The 26,277-nt window shown below is 37.4% G+C and overlaps 2 protein-coding genes across 13 annotated transcripts; both read left to right on the top strand.

The window, feature by feature from the left end:
- The first annotated feature begins 7,872 nt into the window (after positions 1-7,872).
- On the top strand, positions 7,873-9,685 carry LOC144705525 (Ribosomal protein L20). Its single transcript, XM_078578262.1, has 2 exons — positions 7,873-8,108; positions 9,299-9,685. The coding sequence occupies exons 1-2, from the start codon at positions 7,923-7,925 to the stop codon at positions 9,467-9,469; spliced, it is 357 nt and encodes a 118-aa protein (XP_078434388.1). The 5' UTR covers positions 7,873-7,922; the 3' UTR covers positions 9,470-9,685.
- A 1,353-nt stretch (positions 9,686-11,038) lies between these two features.
- Positions 11,039-19,769, top strand: LOC144705523 (transcription factor TGA2-like). Of its 12 annotated transcripts, none has more exons than XM_078578254.1 (15): positions 11,039-11,409; positions 11,536-11,630; positions 11,868-12,015; positions 12,117-12,258; positions 12,593-12,681; positions 12,991-13,070; positions 13,713-13,886; positions 14,630-14,671; positions 16,004-16,063; positions 16,222-16,299; positions 16,374-16,416; positions 16,494-16,765; positions 16,850-17,146; positions 17,801-17,943; positions 19,349-19,769. In XM_078578254.1, the coding sequence occupies exons 4-15, from the start codon at positions 12,155-12,157 to the stop codon at positions 19,434-19,436; spliced, it is 1,470 nt and encodes a 489-aa protein (XP_078434380.1). In that variant the 5' UTR covers positions 11,039-11,409; positions 11,536-11,630; positions 11,868-12,015; positions 12,117-12,154; the 3' UTR covers positions 19,437-19,769. The 12 variants fall into 12 exon arrangements, with proteins under 12 accessions (XP_078434380.1, XP_078434377.1, XP_078434376.1 ...); XM_078578251.1 differs by having other exon boundaries at positions 11,536-11,637; positions 11,865-12,015; XM_078578250.1 differs by having other exon boundaries at positions 11,039-11,444.
- Positions 19,770-26,277: the final 6,508 nt, after the last annotated feature.

Genomic DNA, 26,277 nt, shown 5'->3' with positions numbered 1-26,277 from the left:
CTGCTATTTTATTTTATATGTATTAAGTAATGATTTTCCAAGGTTAACTTTTGATAACGCTACATGGCACCATATGAACTCTCGTTAAGCGACAAATCATTCTTTTATATAATGATTAAGTCACTAATCATTGACAAAAATGCTATTATTGCATCACTAATAGTTTTAATTTTTTTATTGCAATAAGAATGTGGCCCAGTAAAAAATGCACTAATGAATTTGCAATAAATGCAATATTGGAAATCAAGAGAGAGGAATAAAATAATATTTACGTTCCTTTATTATTCCTTTTGAATGGTCTATGATTGTGACACTGACATGTGGCGACACACAAGCAAAATCACATACACATGCTGCGCTAATATGCATATGTGGTGCCAGCGTGTCAATATTTTAGTAGACGCTGATATTGGAAGCAAAGATGTGGCATGTGCTGACGCGCCAACATGTAACACATGTTTTTTTTTACTTCTATTATTTATAATATACTGTTATTACAATATTTTTTTCTCTTTTTCCTACAGGGATATGAGGTGCGATGCAAACCATCGATAGAGGATGATGGGAGCATATGACTCAATCATTAAATTTAGTGCGAGTCAAACACATAAACACTAAAAATGATGTGGTGGTAGTGACGAGGATGAGGAGAGATAAATATTTAGTTTAAATCAATGGATAGGAATCATCCAAATTCAGGGCTTGATATTTGATGATTCAGAAGGCCAATTGAGCTGAAATTTGAAGAAAATTTTATTTCTATCCTGTATTACTCCATATGGTTGGATCTATAAATTGAGCCCCGTATCTTTGTGAAAAAAGTATTTTAACTTGTTTCCTTTTGGAGATGGTGATTGAAAGATAGTGAGGCTTTTGAAGATCCATCAAGGTTTCCTTGGTGTATTGTGTGCCGGGAGATGCTCAACATAAAAGTAGGGGGGCTGGCCTGCATCAGAAAGTTTCCTTGATCCCAAGTTGAATGTAGGGATCTAAGGTTAGTCTCTTTTCTTAAATTTTCATTGTCCATCACATCCTTTAGTTAGAACTACATAGCCATCATCTTATCCTACCACCTCCATCTTAGATCTCATTCTCTTCTTCATTAAAAATTACAAAACCCTCAATCACTCATTTTCTCAATTTCTCTTCTTCCTCATCCTCTACATCTTCCCTATATGTCCTTAATGTCCTTTATGTCCTTAATATACCCTAAATCCATCTTCCCTTTATGATCTTGTCTATCTCGCTCTTTTCCATTATCCCTATTCCCATCACACTACCTACTTGTCGTCATTACATCATTGCGTAGTACGCTATATGTATCCAGTCATACCTCTCTTGAATCATACACTTTTAAAGTGTTTCAAATCCCTAATATCTGTCCTTAGTGGAAATAACTGGTACTCATCCTCTATTTAATATGTTTACGTGAGTATTGGTTTAAATTTTTTTATTGAACGCAAATTTCATAACTAATGGAAATGTATGTGGCCGCCAAGCCAATTACACATTCCATAACTTGTCCATGTGCATTAATATAACACATTCATTATAGTGCACATGTGATGCTTACAATGAAGTCCATGAAAATATCTTCGGACATAGTGAATTACGATGAGATTGTAATATGGAGATCACTAGTCTTTAAGCATGTGATCTTATCAAAGGATACTAAAGAAGGACATTGAAAGTATTCAGACAGAATAACATTATCTAGCTTCACTCATATGATGAGTATGGCCCGGTCCCGTAGCTATTAGTGTGGAGACGCTAAGGATAGATGGTGGGTGCTCTTTGGTGGAAAGAGTTAACTGAATTGATCCATCTAAATACCTGAATGGTATTATACCAAACTATCAGTAAGGTTGATTCACATCACGGTTGTGTAAGGGATCTTTAGATTTGAAACACTAATGACATAGTATGGGTGGACGATTGTACTTTGACTGTTATCTATGAGTTACTAATCATGGAATCCTAAAAAGTTTTCTCTAGAGTGTATGAAGAAGTTCACAATGATGCTTGTGTGGTCAAGATGGGATCATCCATCCTTGATAGAAGAGGAGATAGCTCAAGGAAGACGATGTTGTGATGTCCTTGGCTACGTTATTGAAATGTTGGAGAAGAGTTCTTGGATGATTTTCGAACTCATTTGTACAAACTCAAATAACCAATTAGGGTTTACTAGTTGACCATACCCTAAGTCATCCTAGGAGTGTCAAGTGGATGAGGGATGATACATATACACAAACCAATGCAGGAAAGGTTCTATGAGTGAGTTGATACACACGCCTTTGTATCTTTTAGAGCACGATGTGTAACTTGGCACCCCACGGTTGAAGCCTCGACATATTGATTGGGTGAAATTAATCCAAAATTAATTAATCTATGTGATGATATATTTAATTAATTTAGAAGGTCAATTAAGGTTATTGGGCCACTGGACTCATTAAGTAATGGGCCTAGAGAGTTACATACAAATGGTTTTTTGGAAGTCGGAAGATATACTTTAAATTTTGGGGGTTTTATAAAAAATAACCACTTAATATAAATAGAGGAAGGCACTGAATGATATTCACGTTGGCCCAATTTGTTTATGGGCCTTCCCCTTCTTCTCCCTTACTCCCACAACTCTACTCCATTCACGATGGAATCAATATAACATAACAATGGCAATATAGTTGATGGAGGAGATTCAATGTGTCGATGATCACGTGGATACATCTAGAGGCTGCACATATGAGCAGCTCTGCACGACTAGCTTGAGGATCAAAGGAATCACAGATGCAATCTGTGAAGTGTTATTCATTTCATGATTTTTTTATGCCGTAACAACTCCTTTTTAAGTCTTTTGCTGTGAATCATTTTGAGATTTTCGTCCAGATGGAGACCCAAGAACCCAACAATGATAACATATTTTAAACCCTAAATTTTAGTTCCATCACTTCATCATGATCATCCCAAATTGATTAAAGTTAATATATTAGATTAATCAATATGGAACGAGATATGGAATGCATACTTTGTTTGCTGCCCACATAGGTCCATCCCTTGACCAAGTCATCTCAAGCCTCACAAATGTTTGGGCCTCTAGAGATGTCCATTATCTTCTCTAGGGAGCCAAAAGGGTCTTCTCACCACTCAAGCCACATTAGGAGGAGGGGGTGCTCAAGTAGAAAGGTCTCAACCAACTCAGACACAATAATAGAAATGTTAAATTGATGGGGACCATCTAGCACTGAAGACTGGTCTCAAACAACTCGAGGCGAATGGACTGAAGTGAAAGACCTGGCCTTAAAGTATTTGGCCTAGTCAACGGGCCCCCGGAGGTTGACGTTTTTTCAGGACTTCTTTTTTTGTGGGCCTTCAATATGGGTCAAGATGTGTGTGTGTTTGGGCCAAGCATGGTCCTATGTATGGGCTTCTTTTTCGTATAGAGAGCCCATAGGACCTTTTTAGGAAGCCTCTTTCCCCTTTCCCTAGAGGGAGGCCAATATTACCCCCCTATGTAAGGGGGGGGGGGGTGTGCCCCGTCGTTGAAGAAGAAATTGGAGAAAAAAAGAAGGAAAAAGAAAGAAATTTTATTTTTGTTATTTTTATTTTTAACTCATTATTTTTTATTTTGCCATCACACATGGACCACCCTGGAAAAACCCTAACAATGCAGCCTCAATTGCGGCCGCGTATCCCCACAGCTTGGCCTTCGCCACACCCATTGCCGTTGCACGCTACAGTTCCAGCATACCCTGACCCTTGCCCCATGCTGCCTCTTGTGCCGCTAAAAGCTGCTGCACGCTGACAGGCTGACACATCATCCTCGCTGCCACTGCAAGCTACCCTGCCCACCATCGCACCGACGACAAAGTTTTCATCTGCTGCTGTTTTTGCCCATCATCATTTGAGGGTCGCTGCCTACTCCCGCGGGGCTCGACACCTTCTCGTCACTACACCACCCATAGAGCTATCACTGAGCTGATAGACGATGCCTTGCGTCATCGCACTATTGGATGTCACATCCCCTCATCGCATTGCTAGACGCCGCGTTGCCTCGTCACACTGTTAGACATCACCTCGCCGCACCTTCGGATGCTGCCTTGCCTCGGCCCACCATCCACGTTGCCCTAGCTAATGCTGCGCACCGCCCTGCCATCGCGCACATGCCTACAATTATGTAGTCCATGTTGCCTGCGTCATTTTCATCCCTGCCACATGTCGCACAATGTGTCATGCCGTCTTCCCTGCCATTACACCAACGTCATTGCTGACGCACCACCACCACTACCGCTGCAGTCATTTCACTATCATTCTTCAAAATGCTAATCACCCTGCTGCCCCTCATGCCATTGATTGGGCCACTGTTATCGCGCCGCGCACGCTCACCGCCATCACTTACTTGAGTCGTTCGCTCGACACCCATGACTTCCCAAGCACGGCTCGCGTTCTCAACAATTGGGACTCACTGAGCGCTTCCCCCAGATCACCACCAACACACAACCATTCACCAATGCCATTGATCTCTATGGCATGCACGTCACACACCCATTACTATTGGCATGACTAATTGGGCATTGGCCCATAGGTACGCTCGCCTTGCCTCTTTTCATTAGTGCCTCCCGGGCATGTCTCCACCATTGGGTTAGGGTAGAAGTAGAAAGGGTCCCTCATGAGGAGTAAGTCTTCAGACGGTACGTCCTTTGTTGGGCCCGTCGAGGGGTCATGCACTAGCAGCTTTAGCCTTGCTCATAGTGTCAGCCTTCAACCCGACATCCGGGTCATTGGGAGCCTAGTGACATTCCCAAGTCCCTCTTATCGTGACTTAGAGGTCATCAGTGTAATTCTACATCAGGTTTGTGCTTCTCATTGAATTTATTGATCCATTTTGCATGGGCATTCCAGTCACATTTACCTGCCTTATTGACACCGGAGCGATCGTTTGATCCTGACCTGTTGTTCTGCATCATAAATCCTTGGTAGACATATGGAAATAGCCCACCTATGGTAAACACATAAATATAAAATACCCACGATTAGTATACAAATGAGAAAAAAATAGTTTTAATGTATTAAGTTAGTATTCAACTCATTTATGTTAAGAAAATTTGAGCTTTAATGTTAATAGGAATTGGAAAAAATATTGTTACAATATCCATGTGTTGTTGCTTGATTTATTATATTAGAATGTTGGGGTTCAATTTCTTGTTGTATTAGTTTAAAACATCCATTTTTCTTGATTTAATTCTTATATAAAATTGAGTTCAGAAAAAAAACTGGTTGATCACTTTTGTAATGCATGAATGGGAGTATGTTGAGCGAATTACTACATAATTGTTATAGAAAAAATAATGAAATGAAAATGTAATAAATCAGCACGAATTTATAAGAATAAAAGTTTCGTTAGATTATATTTGGTGAGATATTGATTTTTATCCATTTTATGATTTTTAATTTTTTTTTCATTTTTCTTTTAATATATATCATACATGTATAATCAAATAAAGGTAATTGTTAACATTTTCAAAAAGCTGTTTTATTTTTTAAGAAGGGATCTTTTGTTATTATAAAATTTGATGGATAACTTATTTTGGAAATGGAATGGAACTTTTAGGCTAAAATGAAATCATGCGACCACCTTTACTTGGCTTTCTCTGAATACTTGGTTCACAAACATTGGTAAAACCTATAAAATTTAATCAACATCATTTGATTAATGAATATTTACTACATGTTTCCCTGCCTAGCATATAATTGAATTTCATAAGAAGATACAAAATGACTATATATAATAGGATGCTAACATTTTCCCAAGCCTATGGGATACTAAGTCACATTATCTGGTTCATGGATGATAAAAGAATCATATATGTGCCATAATCTTCCAACCCAACTTTAGGAAAATGATACATATGTTCCTTTTATTAGAAAACGTTAAGAATATATTATATTTTAATTTTTCTGATCATATTACACAAAGTTTTCAAAATTTCTGATCATATTACGTCAAAATTAGATGAAATTAAAAGAAAAATGGATAAATGAGAAACATAAATAACAAGACGAGCTTTAAGTTTAATTTTTGGAAGGACATTATAGTATGTTTTTGATATTTGCAATCATGATGATCTGGACTCTAATATTGAGTTTAAGGAATACATTTAGAGAAATAAGAATAAGGAGTGAATTTTAATTATAATATTATTCATTTAATTTGATGAATTTATATTTAATATTTTTAATTAATTAGTAGAATATTTAGAATCGAGACATGAAGAACAGGTAAATAATTTAAATGCATTGAACTGATATTTGAAACTTGTATATAGTGAAGGAAATTTAGAAAAGTAGACGAGATTAAATCAAGTGGATTGAGAGATACATTAAGATAGATGATATTGTTATTGAGATATTGGAGGACTGATATGATTATAAACTGAGATAGTGGTGGATTGAGATAAGGTCATAGTATGACAAAAATACCTGTAAACATTTAGAGGAGTCTAAAGAATTGATGGATAATGTGAAGTATAAACTTGAATAAAGATAGGGGTAATTTGACATTCAGCTAGAGATATACTTTGAGAAAGTTATTCATAGGGATAATAAAATTTCCGAAAAGTAATATTGAATTTGAAAAATCTGATATATAATAAATTTTGAATTGTCATTGTGACTATACTAGAAGGTTTATCTTATAGTATATACCTTGATTCTAAAACTGGGTACATGAAGAAGCAAATATAATTGAAGTTTATGAATATTATAAAAATGGTCAACATCAAATATATGTAATTGGTTGATGTCCACAGAAAAATAAAAGAAGCTGGCCGGATTATCATAGTCACTATTTTAATTACAAATTATTTTTTTGAAAAAATACCATGATGTGGGAGACAAGATTAAAGGGACCTGACATGGATATATTATTGTGTACTGACCCATTCAAGAAAAGTCTTGGTGGCAATGAAAAGGGAGTAAGCCTGGTATAAATTGCTTTGTAAGGCCTTGTGATAGAGGTAAGATGGGAAGTTCCAAGACTATATGACACATTTTCATTTTTTTTCTACCATTTATAGGGATTATATCGGTAGCATGGACATTTCATAGGGAAATTCTAAGACAGGGGCTCTAGGTTTGCAGATTACTAACCTTGTATAAATATTTTCTTCAACTCTCATCCCTAATCACATTATTTGGATTATATAATTAAGTGTGTGTATAAATATATACATTTACTACTTTTACTTAGTGTTTAGTAATCTGCAAACCTAAATATATATCTTCAAACCTAGTTCAAACCCCGTTGAGTATCCTTAGCCTTATCAAATCAAGAAGCTTGAAAAACACAAGAAATAATGTCCATGCATCTATCTTTATTCTATATCTTTCACGTATATTATTCTATCTAAGCATGTTATTTTTTCTTACATCTAACAATCGCGTATCAAGACAAAAGGTCAATTTAGTTTCAGGATCCACAAAAACCAGAACAATAATGATATCAAGCTCTAACATTATTCTTAAATATTTGAGAAAAGAAATTATTTATGTCGACAATAGAAGATGTGTAACTATTATTCATATTTTATAATTAATGTACAGTATAAATACATGTTATTGCCATCTGAATTAGGATTCTGATCACTCTTTGGAGAACTATCTGAATGAAATACAGACTAATGTAAGTTTATTGACCAGACACGAATATAAAAACTAAAAATCTACCTAATTTGCTGTTGTTCCCTCCGTCTGTAACTTGTTTAACAACTTTCTTTCTGTTTCACACAAGACGCCCTCTTTTTGGGCCTTTACACGGCCCAATTGAGTAAACAAAAGCCTTGTTTCAACTTTGGAGAGTGAGTTTGATAAAAGCCTCTTGCTCGCTTGAATAGGGTTTTTGCTGCGAAGAGATCTGCGAAGAGGGAAAGATGAACAAAGACAAGATTTTCAAGTTGGCCAAGGGTTTCCGTGGGCGCGCGAAGAACTGCATCCGGATCGCAAGGGAAAGAGTTGAGAAGGCGCTTCAGTATTCGTACCGTGATCGCCGAAACAAGAAGCGCGACATGCGATCTCTCTGGATCGAGCGCATCAACGCCGGCACGCGCCTCCATGGTGTAAGAATGCTTCTCCCTCTCCGACGAACCCACTTGTAGAATTTTGTTTTTTTCCATTTTTTTTCCTCCTGATAATTCCCTCTGGTTTTGGGAATTATGTGTAGAATTTCTTTGTTTACTTTTTTTTAACCTTTTAGAGGGTTTTCCGTTTAATTATCCTTTTCAGCTTAAATTAGATCATACAATTGTTCTCTCTCCACAATGTAGGCCAGTGCATTCAGCACGCGAACAGTGGATGGATTTATCACGTTTCTCATATTCTCCCACCTTTCAGTGTCACACTTTGCCGTCGGTTTCTATTCTAGATTTTCCTTTGTTGGTAGTTTGATATCATTTCTTTTTTCTTCTTTACTTCTGAATTTGATCCTTATCAGTCCTACATATCTAATTATTGAGAAACAGTTGTCATGCTAGTTTTTAATCAGTTTTAATCGAATAAGTTTGTAGTCCGGCGGGTGTCCGAAATAGTCGAGGACAAGTTTGCTACATTACATGCAAAGGATTCATTGTTATGCTAAGCAAGGACAAAGAGCCTACAATATTTCAAACCGTGCGATCCATTGATTTGTCTCGCTACTCTCTGTCCAAGGAGCAATTTTGATGTAGAACATTTGATCAGCGCTGGTTATAGCGGCCTAAATTGCATCAGTAGTTGAGAAAAAGTATAGACTCTCAAGAAAGCTCTATCTTTGCTCATTTAGTGCATTTATTGGTCGATGGCAACTATGTTCAAATCAAGACGAGGCTTTTTTTCAATGTAACTCAACTAGATTCAGCACATTTTCAAAGAAATCCTCTAGAATAACTATTTGTTGTGATCAACATCAGTTCTCAATAAATAATGATAATACCCCGCTTGCTGATCTGGGTCAGGTTCCTCCACTGAATTTGGCAACTGAGATTTCTTTATTTTCCACATTTTCTGTAATTTGAATTTTTTAATGTCAGTTAATTTTTTTTTGCGCCTTTAGTTCAATTTTTTTGTGTTTTTAGTTCCTACAACCGAAAAAATGTCTCTTTTTGACAAACCCTTCTGAAAAAAATATGTTTCATAAACTGTATGAATCAGCTGAAATCAACCTGATAATAAAAGTGTAGTATCTTACCTGCCCTTATTCTTTGTCTTCCATCTGGTCTGAGATTTTTGAAAGTTATTCCAACTTTCTGAATTTGGTTTGTTCATTTTACAGGTAAATTACAGCACCTTCATGCACGGCCTGATGAAGGAGAACGTCCAGCTCAACCGCAAAGTTCTCTCTGAGTTGTCCATGCACGAGCCCTACAGCTTCAAGGCCCTCGTCGACATTTCCCGGAATGCATTCCCCGGAAACAAGATTCCCAAGGAGGGTATCTCCGCTTGAACCCTTGATTTTTCTCCCCTCCCTCGTTGACCGTTGACAGCCCGTTGACATACATATCTTTAGAAAGTCAACGTTTGGGGTTTTGCAAGGAAAAGTCTGTTTTATGTCATTGACTGCTGTAAAGTCAACTGCCAGAATTCAAATTCCCTGAAAGTAGACCTCCTGAGGGTGTCTTGGTGTAAGATTTTCCAATATAAAGATCTTCAACGTTCATAAGGTAATTGACCTTACACATCTTAGAAGAGTGGATGGCTGGTATGTCGTTGACTTCTATCAAGTCAACTATCAAAATGCACATTCCCTGAAAAAAGACCTCATGAGGGGGCCTTGGTGTGAGATTTTCCAAAATATCGGTATTTTACTTTGACAATTAGAATTGGAGGACGAATCCGAATGCACATTCCATGTTCAGTACATCCTCCATCGAGACCATGAATGGATCTCTTGACAAAGTCATTTCCATCATTAGTCATCAGTAGGGAACGGAACATCCGGGAGGTGACGGGACGGATGACAATACGCGACGGACGGTGATGTGATGGAACTTTCATCATGTCACCATCCCATCACACGTCCCAGCTTTAGAGGAAGTCATTTCCGTCATTTCTATCATCCATTCTGTTGGGTCTGATGATAGAATGGATGGCAGTTGATGGGTCAACGGATGACTGAATGGAAGGCAGTTCAGTGCAGTCCTTAACTAACATCAGACCATCCCAATTGACAACGAGGTTCATTTAAAAAGTCAACTTCAGTTCCACCCAATGAATGAGTTAATATCTACAGTTGACTAATTTCAACCCAACGGCTGGATGAGGTCAATGCGCTGACCCCTCAAGTCTATTTTCACTGACATATGAAGCGTGATGAAATATATCATTGATTCTATGCAAGTGGACGTCAAATGAGGACAGGTTGCCACGTGGACCTAGCCTGTTCTCTCTCTTCTGGCAAGGTTAGCGAGGCTGAAAGACCCTGCGCAGTGGCCGCTGCTTCATATTCCCCCCATCTATCTGAGAGTATGATGGATTAAAAAGGTGCGACTTTTTCTTTAGGGTTTATCTCTCGGGGGCGCTGCGCACAGAGAAGACCAGCCAGAAACCCTAATTACACCAGGCGGTCTCATTGACTTTTTATTGCCGTCTCGAACCAGGAGAGAACAATGACTTGACAGAGCTCAAATAGGAATAGACCACCATCATCATATCATCATTAACTCTCTCTCTCTCTCTCTTGTTGCGTTTATTGGGTTCTAACATCTGTCTCTCGCTCTTGATGGGTTCATCCAGTTCTAGTAGCTCTCTTACTCGCTTCCAATATCTCTCTCTTTCTGTCTCTGCCTCTCTGTCTCTCTGTCTCTCTCTCTCTCTCTCTGTCTTATTGGATTCATTCTGTTTTAACGCCTCTCTCTCTCTCGCTCTCCTGGGATTTATGGCTTGAATGGGATAACGCTAAATTTGATTGGAAGCTTTAAATTCAGATCTAAAGTCAACTCACGATAGTAGCGAGGTGTTCGTCCACAGACAGTCGTTCGCTTTAAACTGTCAATCCTCGGGACACAAGTTTGGCGACCAGGTCGGTAGACGACTGCTGACAGAGAAGGAATACGTCGAGGGAAAGATAAGGCGCTAAGCCTATAGAACAGAGAGCGACTTGTACGACAAAGAAAGATAGAAGGACCAGGGAAAACGATATTTTACCTACTTTCAGGAGACCTGGTTGTGGCCTGTGGGAGTTTCACAAAGCGAGGACGTCGACACATCAACGAAGATTGAAGAAGACGCGCTGGGAAGAGCCGGGCATTAAAAAACCGAGCGGGTTTTAGGGTTTGATGTTGGGAATGGAATTTTAGGAGTAGGAAGAAGAAGAGTTTCTGGACCCTGAAGATTGTCTTTTCATCGGATATCGAAAATTAAAGAAGTGGGCATGACTATTGAGGAGTTGATTCCCAACCATAACGTTTGCTTTATTTTTGGTAACTATACATCTGTTTCTCTTTCTCAGGTCTAACATCTCTCTCTCTCTCATCCTCTGTCTTATTTGGGTTTGTCCGTTCGTCTCGGAAGCTGGGTTTGTTGTGTACTTCAAAAGCCCCTGCAGACCCATCCCACGAGCCAATTGGAAAGGGGGACTGGTGTGTGGTTTCAAGAGTGGAGTCGGAGTAATTGGTTCTCTCTCTCTCTCTCTCTCTCTCTCTCTAACTCCCTCTTTCTCATACTATCTTTCTATCTCTTTCCCTCTTATTCTCTCTCATTCTCTATCTTTCTTTTTCTCTCTTTCTCTCTATATCTCTCTCTCTTGTTCTCTCTATCATTCTCTATCCTCGTTCTCTTTCTTTCTATATCTCTCTTTCGTTCTCTTAGTATCTTCTCTCTCTGTGAGCTCTGGCATATAGCAGGGAGACCCTCAGTAAGATCTTCTGCGTGACAAGGACCGGAAACGAGCTGTTGATTTATTACCATCGGGAGAAGCGGGGATACCTATTACCCAGTAGAAGTCTCCAGCCGTTGAAGAACTGGCAGCAGCGACGCTCGTGCAACTCTTGGGTACTTCTTCTCCCTCTCCCTCTTCATCATCTTCTCCGCCTTCTTCTTCTCGAGTTTTTTATCGGCCGGCTGAAACGGGGCGTTGAAGCCTTTTGTTTCAGTAGTTTCTCAGGCGATGATATAATCTGGAGCGCCGCATATGGGAAGTGTGAGGAACATCGAGACGGGGCTGTCGGAATCGGGGCCTTCTAATCAAGCGCTTGGCTATGGAGTTCACGCCATGCCTTCTGCAGCGAATTTCTTGTAATCTTCCTCTCAGCTTCTTCATCTTCTTCTTCTCAATTTTCCGCACTATCGTCATCGTTATCTGATACTCTGATTCACAAAGTTTTCATGAGCGTTTCCACATCTCTTTCTTCTCAAATTTCCTTCTTTTAACAGAATTTCCCTTCTCTTACGCTTACACGCTTTCTTTAATGCGCAAATAGTTTTTGCTATCCAAGAAAAAAATTATGTTCTTCAATCAGGAAACCCTTCTTTCTCCTCTCTCTCTCGCAGAACGCCGAACCAATGGCTTCCCTTTTCATTCACTTTCAGAGTCGCATCACGCGAAAACTAATTTATTTTCTCTCTCTAGTAATCAACAAGGATCTACCTATTTCGGAGAACTGGAAGAAGCTCTCATGCAACGAGCTCCCTCTCTCAAAACTGAAGTCGGCAGACGGCGTAAGCTTCTCTCTCTCTCTCTCTAGCCTATCGGGTCGAGTGGTGTTGCACCAGGAGAGGAGAAAAAATCATAAGAGAAGAGCGCTTGGACAGCGTGATCAATCCCAAAGTGGAAGGTTTTCCGTTTTGGGTACGAGAGGGTTCATACTTTCCTTCCATCTCCTCCCCTGCCGTCCTTGATCTTTCTCACCCCCGTTCCTCGACGGAAGGGAATAAGTTCCCTTTTGAAACCGACTCTTTGGTCTTACTCTTGCTTTCGATCGCGCACCAGCTTTCTACATGATCTTCTGCATCTGTTGCTTGTCGCAGCCTTTTCCCCCGCCAGCAGGCCTCCCCCCACGCTGGAGATCTTCCCCTCATGGCCGATGAACCTTCAACAGCCCCCCAGGGTATGGCCTCGGACTTTTTTGACTCTTCTTCTCCCTCTCCATTTGTCAGTATTACAGTGCCCAGTGCAAGAGAGAGGATTAAATTGATGATCGCTATCTCCTCTCTCACTTACCCTCTCCCTCTCTCCATCAACCTATATATCGGTCTATGTTTATCTCTCTCTCTCTCTACACATCTCTCTCTCTCCATATATCTATCGATCTATCTTTATCTCTCTTTCTCTCCATGTATCTACCTACTTACAGATCTCTCTTTATCTCTCTCTACATCTACCTATCAGTTAATATTTATCTCTCTCTTTCTCTCCATCTATCTATCAATCTGTCAATATCTCTCTCCACATCTATCAATCGGACTATCTTTCTCTCTCTACCTATGTCTCTCTCTACATCGATCTGTCTATGTGTCTATATCTATGCCCCTTCCACATATCCACCAACCTATCCATATATTTATCAACAAATCTATCTCGATCTCTATCTCTGTCTATCTATCTTCCTTATATATCTCTCTCTCTATCTATTTATCAATCTTTCTCTATTTTCTGCATCTATCGACATACCAAGTAATATATCTATCTCTCTCCATCTATGGTCCTATCTTACAATCTATCTTTACATCTCTCTCCTTTCTTCTGGCAGGGGAACTCGCAGTCGGCAGAGAGCACCGATTCAGGGTCGGGCCGACCGGGGTCGAGCTCGCCCGAAAGGAGATCTTCCTCTTCTGGCCAGCCCCCGGGCATGGCGGTGGTGACAGAGGACCTCCCTGGGATGGCAGCGGTCAACGGCGGCCACTCGCCGAGAACGCAAGAGAAGGTTAGCAACGGGAGTTTCTCTCTCTAGAACGGAAGGGGTGGGCTCGTGAATCTTCTTCCGTGGACTCAAATCCCGGAAAAGATAGATAGATGTTACAGTTCCCGGTCATCATGACGACTGATCCTTGCAGCTGTCTCTTCAACTTCCTGGCCTTGTGGCCCTTGTCTGTCCCTTGCTCCAAAGAAGAACTCACAGTGTTCTGTCTCTGATCGATCAGACTCGAACCCCTTCTGCTACAGAGCATAGTCAACACAAATTCCGAGAAAAGACGGGTTTTCCCCGCTTGGTCATGATTTCTACGACTTCCTGTCTTGTCCAGCTGCCCTATCATTTCCCATCCACCCATAGCTGAATCTCAGAGCCATTAGTCCCTGTTCCAACAAAGTCTAAATCCCTTTTGCCGCGTAGAAAGATATAAAAAAAGAGTATATACCTTACCTTGATGACCTAGGAGCCCGTAGGCTGGAAGGAATTGCCAATCTTCTTTGTTTTTTTTCAGAGTGTCATGATCACTGAAGTCTCCTATCTGTTTCTGCCATGCTTTATTGGTTTCCTTCAGTTGACGTCTAGCCATCCAGCGAGATTATTCCTCTTGGGTTTTGTTATTCTATGTCTAGTTGCTTGTCCCTTGGGCGTCATTTACCTAAAAGTAATACGAGAGAGAAACAGTGAAAGAGAGATTTGACTGCTTGCTTCCGGCCTTCTCTACTTTTCTAATCCACTGTTTATTCTTAATCGAGCAGCGGAAGTTCGCAGACAAAGACGGGAGGCCGCTCGATGCAAAGGTCTCTCTCTCTCTAGCTTTCTCTCTCCCTCTTTCTCTATCGGTTTCTCATTCTCTCTCTCCCTCTTCCTCTATCGGTCGTTCATTCTCTCTCCCCCTCTTTCTTAATCTCTCTCACTCACTCTTATCTTTCTCTCTTTCTCTATCTCTCTGTATCTCTCTCTTTCTCTATATCTCTCTTTCTCTCTCTTTTTCTCTCTCTCTCTCTATCTCTATCTCTTTTTTTTCTCTCTCTCTCTCTCTCTCTCTCTTTCTCTCTCACTCTCACTCGCTCTATCTCTCTCTCTCTCTCTCTCTCTCTCCCTTTATCTCTCGCTCTATCTTTCTCTGTATCGCTCTCGCTCTCTCTCACTCTCATTCGCTCTATCTTTCTCTCTCTCTCGCTCCCTTTCTCTATATCTCGCTCTATCTTTCTCTCTATCGCTCTCTCTCTCACTCTCATTCGCTCTATCTTTCTCTCTCTCTCTCTCCCTTTCTCTATATCTCGCTCTATCTTTCTCTCTATCGCTCGCTCCCTCTCACTCTCATTCGCTCTATCTTTCTCTATCTCTTGCTCTATCTTTCTCTCTGTCGCTCTATCTCTCTCACTCTCACTCTCTCTATCTTTCTCTATCTCTTTTTCTCACTTTCATTCTCTCTATCTTTCTCTATCTCTCTTTCTCACTCTCATTCTCTCTATCTTTCTCTATCTCTCATTCTCTCTATCTTTCTCTATCTCTTTTTCTCACTTTCATTCTCTCTATCTTTCTCTATCTCTCTTTCTCACTCTCATTCTCTCTATCTTTCTCTATCTCTCCTTCTCACTCTCATTCTCTCTATCTTTCTCTATCTCTCCTTCTCACTCTCATTCTCTCTATCTTTCTCTATCTCTCCTTCTCACTCTCATTCTCTCTATCTTTCTCTATCTCTCCTTCTCACTCTCATTCTCTCTATCTTTCTGTCTCTCTTGCTCTCTCGCTTTCTCTATCTATATCTCCCTCTTTCTCTTTCTCTCTTTCTCTCTCTTTGTCAATCTCTTTCTCTTTGTCTTTCTCTCTCGCTTTCTCTTTTTATTTCTTTCTCGAATCTCGATCTCTCTCTTTCTCTATCTTTGTCTCTCTCTCTTTCTCTATTTCGCTTTCTCTATCTTTCTTCTCTCTCTTTGTTTCTCTCTCTCTGTCTTTCTCCCTCTTTCTCTCTCTATCTCTACAGCTAATTCAGACTTAGGGTTCCTTAACCGAGGTGGCACGTGTTACTGAGGACGACCACTCGGTCAACTCTGCATGTCGCAACTAGCAACATGCAAATGTCGTCGTCGTCGTCGTTGAAGAACTCATTAGCTCTTTCTCTACAGACACTCAGACGACTAGCGCAAAACAGAGAAGCGGCGAGAAAGAGCCGTCTGAGAAAGAAAGTAAGTCATATCTCTCTCTCCATCAGTCCAGTTTGTCTTCCTTTCTTTCTTTCTATGTATTTTATGGAATGTATCTATCATATATCCAACCATTTATCTTTCTACTACGCCAACATTCCTCGTCTCCATGGTCCATATCCATCGTTTCTCGCGCGCAGGCTTATGTGCAACAGCTCGAGTCGAGCAGAATAAAGCTTTCACAGATAGAACAAGAACTCCAGAGGGCCCGCTCACAGGTTGAAACGCAGGAATATAACAAAATCGTTATAATCTAAGTTATATGGTAAATTAACACTTTTGGTGCATGTAGGGCCTCTTTCTTGCCGGAGGCGCCGGCGGAAACATCAGCCCAGGTAACTGACGGCGGCGCCGCCTGTGCGGTTGAAAATCCCAGAGAAACACTGAAGAGATTATCGTAATTCTATTTCAGGTGCGGCGATTTTCCAAATGGAGTACGCTCGGTGGCTCGACGAAGAGCAGAAACACATGTCCAAGCTCCGCGCGGCGCTGCTCGGTCCCCTTGCCGACGGCGATCTCCGCGCCGCCGTTGACGACTGTATCGCCCATTACGACGACATGTTTCAGATAAAGAGCGCCGCCGCCAAGGCCGACGTCTTCTATCTCATCACCGGCATGTGGACGAGCCCCGCTGAGCGGTGCTTTCTCTGGATCGGCGGGTTCAGGCCGTCGGATATGATCAAGGTCTCGAAATCTGAGATGGAAAATAAGATATTCGTGAGATTATTCGATGCAATCTAACTAGTTTCGTCGTTTTTTTGGGTTTAGATCTTGACGCCGCAGCTGGACCCGTTGACGGATCAACAGGTTATGGGGATATATAATCTTCAGCAATCGTCGCAGCAGGCGGAGGAGGCGCTCTCGCAAGGGCTGGAGCAACTTCAACAGTCGCTTGCGGATACGGTCGCGAGCGATTCCCTTAGTGACAGCAGCAACAACGTAGGCAATTACATGGACCAGATGAGCGTCGCCCTCAGCAAGGTCGCCAGCCTCGAAAGCTTCGTTCGTCAGGTTTTCATTCCCTGTTGTTGTCTCATTCTATCCTTTCTGCTCTACGTCCTTCAGGTAATCCTCTTTTTCTTTCCTTCTTTCTCTCTTTCTCTCTCTCTGCCTATCTCTATTTCTTTACATCTATCTAGTATCTATCTCTCTTTTTGTGTCTCTCTTTCTCTCTGTCTCTCTGTCTCTCTTTATATCTTTCTGACTATCCTATTTATCTTTTCCGTCCCGTGGAAGATATTCATCTTACATCCTGAATTGCACCCACCAGAGTACGTTAAACTATGGAGATAACTTCTCGTGGTATCCAGCCTGCCAATCCAAGAGGATACCTTCCTCTCTCTCTCTCTCTCTCTCTCTCTCTCTCTCTCTCTCTCTCTCTCTTTCTCTCTCTCTGCCTCTTTCTCTATCTCTCTTTTTCTATCCGTTTATCTATCTATTCGCTTTGTCTTTTTTTTGAAAAAACTTTTCGGTCCCATTGAGATATTCTTCTTGCTCATTCAAACGACGTCTCCTCGGCAATCATATTTATCTCTCCCTCTCTCAGTCTCTCTCTTCGTCTCTCACTCAATCTATGAATCTGCTCTTATCTTCGTGTTCGTTCAATTTAAAACTCCGATCCTAATCCTCATTGCTCTATATACGACTCTCTGTCTCTCTCCGAGGAGAGGTACTCATAGCCTATGCTGAACCGTGATGTTCCTTTTTGGATAATCGCAGGCTGATAACCTGAGGCAGCAGGCACTGCACCAGATGAGGAAGATCTTGACGACAAGACAGGCTGTGCGATGCTTCCTAGCCATTGGCGAGTACTTTAGCCGTCTCCGAGCCCTCAGCTCCCTCTGGGCCTCCCGCCCGCGTGAGTAAGCACCAAAGTCAACTTCTCTCTCTCTCTCTCTCTCTCTCTCTCTCTCGTCCTGTCTTTCTATCTCTATATATCTTTATCTCTCCCTTTTTCTTACTTTCTCTATCTCTCTATCTCTACATATATTTTTGTCTCTCTCCCTTTCTCTCTGTCCCCCTCTCTCTCTATATTTTTATTTCTCTCCATTTTCTCACTTTCTCTCTCTCTTTCTATGTGACTCTCTCTCTCTCTATATATATTTATCTCTCTCCCTTTTAAGCACTTTCTCTATCTCTCTATCTCTCTCTCTCTATATATCTTTATCCCTCTCCATTTTTCTCACTTTTTAGATTTCTCTATCTCCGTCCCTCTGTCTCTTTATATATATCTTTATCTCTCTCTTTTTTTCTCACTTTCTCTATCTCTCTATCTATGTCCCTCTCTCTCCATACATATTAATCTCTCTCCCTTTTTCGCACTTTCTCTATCTCTATATATATATATATTATCTCTTTCCTTTTTTCTCACGTTCTTTCTCTCTCTCTCTCCCTCTCGCTATATAATTTTGTTTCTTTCCTTTTTTCTCTCTTTCTATCTCTCTATATATATATTTATCTCTTTCCTTTTTTCTCACTTTCTCTATCTCTCTTTCTATCTCTCCATATATATATTTATCTCTTTCCTTTTTTCTCACTTTCTCTATCTCTCTTTCTATCTCTCTCTATATATATTTATCTCTTTCCTTTTTTCTCACTTTCTCTATCTCTCTTTCTATCTGTCTATATATATATTTATCTCTTTCCTTTTTTCTCACTTTCTCTATCTCTCTTTCTATCTGTCTATATATATATTTATCTCTTTCCTTTTTTCTCACTTTCTCTATCTCTCTTTCTATCTGTCTATATATATATTTATCTCTTTCCTTTTTTCTCACTTTCTCTATCTCTCTTTCTATCTGTCTATATATATATTTATCTCTTTCCTTTTTTCTCACTTTCTCTATCTCTCTTTCTATCTGTCTATATATATATTTATCTCTTTCCTTTTTTCTCACTTTCTCTATCTCTCTTTCTATCTCTCTCTATATATATTTATCTCTTTCCTTTTTTCTCACTTTCTCTATCTCTCTCTCACTCCCTCTCTCTCTCTATATGTCTTTATCTCTCTCTCCCTTTTTTGTACTGTCTTTATCTCTCTATTTATTTCGTTATCTCTCCATCTCTCTCCCTTTTTCCTCTCTCTCACCTTCTTTCTCTATCTCCATCTCTCTCCTTGCCTGTCTCTCATCTTCTTTGTCCATCTCCATCTCTGTCCCTGTATCTCTCTCCTTCTCTATCTATCTCCATCGCTCTCTCTTTCTATATATATGTATGTCTCTCCCTCCGATGTTGATGCTGGAATCCTTATGTCCACCTTTTCGACAGGAACATGATTGCTGATGAGACGTCGTTGGGGGGACCCAGCCCGATGGACCCCCGGCTCGTCCACCAGACGCTGCACCATCACTTTTAACTGTTGCCAGGTCTCCGCATGGAAGCCTGTCCAGGCTTATTCAATGGGGCGTGAGGGCGACGTTTTAATGAAGAGCTCGAAAGAGAAAGGATTGGTAGAGACCTGTGACAAGGAAAGAGAGAGAGTAACCTCTCATTCTTTCTGAATTCTTAGATACTTCCTTCTTGGTTTTTTGATGATCTATGAGGGAGAGGAAAGAACCTCATTGTACATACGCGAGGTGTTCAAAGCCTTGGAGCAGTTAAAATTTTCAACCTGCAAACCCTTGAGATGGAAAATTGGGCTATTGGCTATCATAATGGTTGTCATATGGTACAAAAAAAGGTTGAAACTTTTCATCGAACCATACGAAAATATCGTAGAACTCACTCGAGCAAAATACCATGTTGACTTGCGCTCTGCGGTCAAATATTCAGCTTTTGAAGAGAAAAATGCAACCGCATCTTGCTTCTTGGAGCTTCATGAGACAACCCTGCGACAAGTAATCCATAATGTCCGTTTTTTCCCTTTCTCTCTTCGTTGTACCCTAACAAATCCCAATCTACAAATCCCATCGATCGTAGATTACGTTAGATATCAAAATATAACCCATAACTCTCGTCGCGTTGAATTTTAATTATGCCTACAGCCCCGAAATGAAGAGATAATAAACTAAAATATAATCTATATACTCATAATGTCCAGTCTTGTATTCGTCAAATATATCTTCTTTTCCACCGTGCTCCTTCACAATTGCTCATTCGCCTTGAGAATATCATCATTCAAACTCAACTTCTCATTTGTATTTTTAGAAAGTCCAAGTTTTACATGATATTATATTAAATTTGTTCAACATAGTAGTTGCATATCTTTCCGGATATATGAATATCGCTTCATCAGATTGATACAATTAAATTCATTCAGTCTAATATCTCTCTTCTCAAATATAAATATTATCCAGCATCCAAATTCGACAACAATAGCATAGATGATCCAATGTATATAATATTATCTTCAGGGACATGTTGTAGTGGTCCTCCTTTATCCTCTTATTGTATGAGGTAGACTCTTTATCGCTCTTTTAGCAAAAAAGTTACAGTTTTCATGCTCTTATCTATGATACCCCTTTCATATTCAAGGACTGAGTGTATATGCAATGAATCCAAATACCCTCAAACGATTGACTCTAGGCTTTCGAAGGTACCAAAACTTCAGACGGTGTCACATCTTTCAATAGAGGTTCAAGAAATAATCTAATATTCATAAAAAAAATCATCGGCCAGAGTCTTCTTGTTCAACATACACCGTACTACCTCCACAAAGATCTTATTCTTCATCTCAGCAATGTCCTTATACTGATGTATCTGAAGAGGAGTCAGCAACTCGCGGCCATGACGTGGCCCAATAGGAACCTTAACAAAGAGTAGCTTGTAATAATTGGACACATAACCCTTATACTCATTAGAGATTAGATAAATTATGATTCAATATAAGTTTCAACATGGATAGGATTCAACATAGATAGGATTTAACGGCTAGGATTAGATCCATTGTAGCCATTGTACCTGTTATAACGGCTACGATTCACATAGATAGGGTTAAATATATGTAGGATTCAACAGCTAGGATTAGATCCATTGTAGCCGTTATACCTGTTATAATGCCTACGATTATAACAGATTAACTATATGTTACAACTACGAACCTTATAGAATAAATAAGAAAATTATTGAATCATTTGATGGTGAAGAATAACAATGATCTTAATCTTGTTACGGTGTCCTGTCCCTCTCTCTCTCCCTTTCTCCTTCTCTTCTCCCTTCTTCTTCTTGACCGTTGAGCGAGGACAAACGCTTTCAGTATCTTCCTCATGATAATCTGCCTATAGAATATAGTATTACTCAGGTAATATTCAGATTCTTGTGAAAGAACAAAGTTTCTCTATGTTTTCCAATAGGCTCCAACCAACCTGTCTTTAATCTCGATTGTAGACTCAACGTCAATACCTTTTGTTTGAGAATTTATTAATTATTTGATAAATAGAACAAAAATACCTAGAATCAAGAAATATGTCATTAGGTTCATTGAAGAAGTTATCAGAGGCCTGTACACATCTGTTTATTGAAACAACGTTTATGGTGCACTATACCTTTACACGTGTCAGATTGGATATGACACTCTATGCAGCTTGTCATAAAAATATCTCTCTAAAATATCATCTCCCATACAGATAGATGGTGAGCTTCTTAGAAATCCTTGGTTAATAATTATAGAGGACCATAATACAAGATATCTATACTTATTACGCATCAAGGATTGCTCAATAAATAATTCAATACTCACCAAATATATCATTGTCCCAATAGTTTTGATGTATCTTTATAAATTTCCCTTCATTTCTCCCCTGTACATGGATTATCTTTTAATTTAAACTTCATCCTTTGATCCTTTAGTGATTCTAAACTATGATGATAGTATGCTGACTATTTGATTAATATAATGAAATTTCTGTAGTATTTTGCAATGAAATATTTATATTTGTGCTATCAAGTTTTAAATGATTAAATCAATTTTATTGTGACAATCTAATTTTCTATGCTTTTCTATTTCAATAGAAAATTTTGATATCAAGTTCATAAAATATATTTCCAATTAATTATAGAAAGTTTAAGAATTTTCTAATTGAAAATGTATTTTTAATTCCAAAATATATCTTTAAAGGAGTTTTATGAAATAAAATAAAATTTATGGAATTAATTAACATGTTTTTACAATTTTTTGGGTTTCTAAAAATTCTGTGACACGTTGGCAGTCCTAGTGGATCAACGAGAAAGATAAAATCCAGAAGAAGTTTTGGGCAACTTTTGAGGTAGCTTTGTCTGATTCTCCTCTATCCATCCATAACATATGATATACAAATAGAGCCAGTTATCGAAATAGAAAATAATCGTGGAAATTTTCCTACTTTAGTATGTCAACTGAATAAAATAAATTTGAAATCCATTAAGTTTTCTTGGTGTCAGTAGAGAAGTGGAGGGGCCTCTCACTGTTCCAAATTGTCTATATAGTGGTGGATTATAAGGATCTACGATGAGTCCCCCTATGTTTATGTATTAATCTTCTTCTAAACATCTACCAATCTACATTTCTACATCTGTTCTTATCGGCCTCGACTTTCATTTATCCATATCCTGTTCTCTCATCATCATATACTGTGCCCAATGTTATTCGTTATTTGTTACTATTATATCCTTAATTATCATCCTTGTCATCTCAATATATTTCTTCTTTTATAAAATCTCTTCTCATCCCCTAATTTCTATTTTAAAAGGCTTTATATCCCTAATATCCTCCCCCGTGGAGATGTGCTCATCACTCAAGAGTCAATGTATTATAAATTTTATTGGTTAACCTATTAATGAAATATAAATTATTTATCTAAATTTGAGTTCACCAATTTTTGCTGTCGCAGGGGAACAAATGTCATTTGGGGTTTTATTATCACTAGCAGGAGTGTAATTAGAAGTGAAAGGTTGTTCAAATCTTCAGAGATATTCATTCTTAAATACTGTTATATCTATTTCTCAGATTCTTTATATGTAGTTAAAAAGGAAGTCATATTTTTCTAAAAGAGATTATGGAAAATTTGATCATCATACATCATTCAGGATTGATACACCATATAGTAGTAATTTTTGTCCATCCATAGAAAATTTAGGAATTTCTCTAGTCATTCTTTGGAAATTATTATTACTTATTATTTATAAGTTTTATGCATTTCAAAATATGAAGATTGATTATGATGATTTGAGAAAATCAAATCAAAAGAGGACTATGCTAATGAAAATTTTACTGACTGTGATGTATGCCAATGTGATGATATTTTTATTTTTCATTATGAAATCATGGAAGGTAACGAGGAATACAATAATAATATGAGTGAAAATTGAGTTGAATGTGATCAATAAAGATTTGATAGTATTTCTGATTTTCACATTGATACTGGAATTTATGAATTTTTTCCAGAAATGATGATGAATTTTTTATGTCATTTTGATAAGATGAATGCAACTTAAATGTTAGTTTTGTGGTTCCTCATATTGATATTTCTATGGAACAATCTAATGAAGATAAACTGTGCTGAAGAAAAGAATTTTATAGAATAAGCATAAAAAATATTTCCTTTTGATCTATTATTGAATCTTGTGATCCGAATGTTTATATAATTGAAAAACATAGTTTGTCTGAATAATTCTTTGATGTACTGAATGATAAATAAGTTTAACCCTTGATAATGAAAATGAGTCTATTCATGGAAAAGGTTTGGATTTAGATCCTTTACAAGAATATTGAATCAAATAATCTTTGCAGATGGGCATGAACATTTATTTAATATGAATTACAAAAAAAAATTTTTATTCAAATATCTGCTTTATCCAAATTGTAATTTATCTAAATGAATATTGTGACCATAATCTTAGTATAATTCAAAAACATAATTTTATGAATAGTTTTTTTGATGTAAATCCAGGTAAGGAAACTTAATCCTTGATTTTGCAAAAATAAAATTATTAACAATAACTGTCTGGATCTAGATTCATTAGATTTATTTTGAGTAAATATTTTTCCCGTATTGGAAATATGATTTATATGATATTAATTACAGAGACCGTTAATTAAAATAATTTATTTATCTGAAGGAAACTTCTCTTAAACGGAGATTTAAGGCTAATTGAAAAATTAAGTTTTTACAAATAAGTATATTTTTATCTTTTTTAATGATATCTATGGCATTCAAAATTTATTTATAAATGCTTATACTTATTTTTATGTGGACGACTCTGATGAAAATGATAAGTGCATAAGAAAATGACTTTTAAGAATAAGGATTAAAGTGTTTTATTTATTTTTAATGATGTTCATGATATGAAAGTTTCATTTTAAGGTGTTCCAGTAATATTTATATAAATGAATATTATATATCGATTTTTTCCGAATAGATTTAATAATAGGACTCACTAAAAACCTTACATAATCTTTTTAACAAAATATTGTTAATGTGATTGAAAGATATAATTTTTATGAAGAATTAGTTTATGAAGGGAAGGAAGAAGAAGGTTGAAATTTGGTAATTCATTTAGGATATAAAAGTGAAAAATGTTAAATCTAGATTTTTTAAAAGAATTTTAAAGCAAATACTCTTTATAGATGGAAAGAAAATTTATTCAATAGTAATTAAAACTGTTTATTGAAGTATCTTTTGATTTTTTAAATATGATATTTGAGCTTAATTAATGGAAAATAAGTTTTTAGAAATATAGATGAAATAATTGATGTCATTTTTTATGATATCTATGTCGCTTAATCTTATTTGTGTACGTTCATATTGACATTTGTTTGGAAGAATATACTGGAAAGGATATATGCTGAAGAAAAAAGGGTTTTGAAAATAAGGATGAAAATGTTTCATTTCATTTTAAGGATGCTTAGGATATTAAGATTTCATTTTTATACGATCGATTTTTGATAAATAAATCTTATGACCAGAATGGTAGTATAAATATTTTTAAGAATTCTCTTATGTATTGAATGATCAAGAAGTTTGACCCTTGAAGATGACAAACAATTTATTTATGAAACGGTTTGAATATAGATTCATTTGCATGACCATTTATTTTATATTAATTACATTGTGCTTATCGAAATATTTCATTTAGTTGATTGAAAGCTGTGTTAAAAGGTGATTTGAGCTTAACTTAATGATAATATATTTTCAAATGAAGCTGAACTTTTCTTAGATCATTTTGAAGGTATCTATGACATGAAAATGTCATTTTTTATTATCATGTTGACATTTATGGATAAATCTAATGAAAAATATATTTCTGAGGAAAAACGGTTTTGGGAATAAGGATAAAAATATTGTATTTCCTTTTGATGATGCTCATGATAAAAATATGCCATTTTAAAATGTTTCAAATATTTCTATAATTCAATCAGGGAAGTAGAATCATAATAAAATTTAATGACAAGATTTTTTGAATAATTCTTTGATGCATACAGGGTCAAGAACTTTTACCCTTAATTGTGATTTGTGGAATAAATGGTTTGAAATTAGATTAATTTAAAGATTTTGTAAGCACATACTCTTTGCAGATTTGCATGACCATTTTTTTATGTTAATTAGAGAGTAAATTTATTGAAATATGTTTTAGCTTGAACAAATTTTTCATAATAGATATTTGTGCTTAATTGAATGGGATAAAAAAGCTTCTTGGCAAAATTGAAGGTGAAAACATTTTATGTCATTTTGATGATATCTTTTCCCTTAAAATTTTATTTGTGGATAATCATGTTGACATTTGTATGGATGAAACTACTGAAAGTAAAATTAGCTGAATAATGTTTTTTTTTGAGATTTAGATGGAAATGTTTCAATTCCTTTTTATAATGCTTATGATATTATGTTGTCATTTTAGATGTTCAAATTAATTATCTATAAATAAATCTTGTGATCAAAGCTTAGAAAGGAAAGCCAAAATTTTTATCAATAATTATTTTTTATTACCGATGATGAAAAAGTTAAACCCTTGATGATTGACAGACAAATTATTTATAATTTTTTTACAATATAGTTACATTAGAAGAATTTTGAAGCAAATACATTTTACAGATTGGGACGAAAATTTATTTGATATTAATTACACAAATAGTTCGGTGAATTTATTTATCTTATTGAAGATTTTGTCAAAAAGATATTTGGGTTTGATTAAAGAAGTATAAGTTATTTCAAATGCAGAAGATGAGTTTTGTGGGATTTTGATGATATATATGGCATTCAAATATTACGTATGGATGCTCA

Source organism: Wolffia australiana, chromosome 7, assembly GCF_029677425.1.
Source record: "Wolffia australiana isolate 7733 chromosome 7, ASM2967742v1".
NCBI lineage: Eukaryota > Viridiplantae > Streptophyta > Magnoliopsida > Alismatales > Araceae > Wolffia > Wolffia australiana.
Note: the sequence above shows the minus strand (reverse complement) of the source record. Positions and strands in the feature narration are given on the sequence as shown.

Excerpts from the sequence above, each read along its gene's own strand:
- LOC144705525 (XM_078578262.1), top strand. The coding sequence starts at position 7,923 with ATGAACAAAGACAAGATTTTCAAGTTGGCCAAGGGTTTCCGTGGGCGC. Across the intron at positions 8,109-9,298 it reads CCGGCACGCGCCTCCATGGT|GTAAATTACAGCACCTTCAT; the intron begins GTAAGAATGCTT and ends TTCATTTTACAG.
- LOC144705523 (XM_078578254.1), top strand. The coding sequence starts at position 12,155 with ATGGGAAGTGTGAGGAACATCGAGACGGGGCTGTCGGAATCGGGGCCT. Across the intron at positions 13,071-13,712 it reads ACCTTCAACAGCCCCCCAGG|GGGAACTCGCAGTCGGCAGA; the intron begins GTATGGCCTCGG and ends TTCTTCTGGCAG. Across the intron at positions 14,672-16,003 it reads GGAGGCCGCTCGATGCAAAG|ACACTCAGACGACTAGCGCA; the intron begins GTCTCTCTCTCT and ends CTTTCTCTACAG.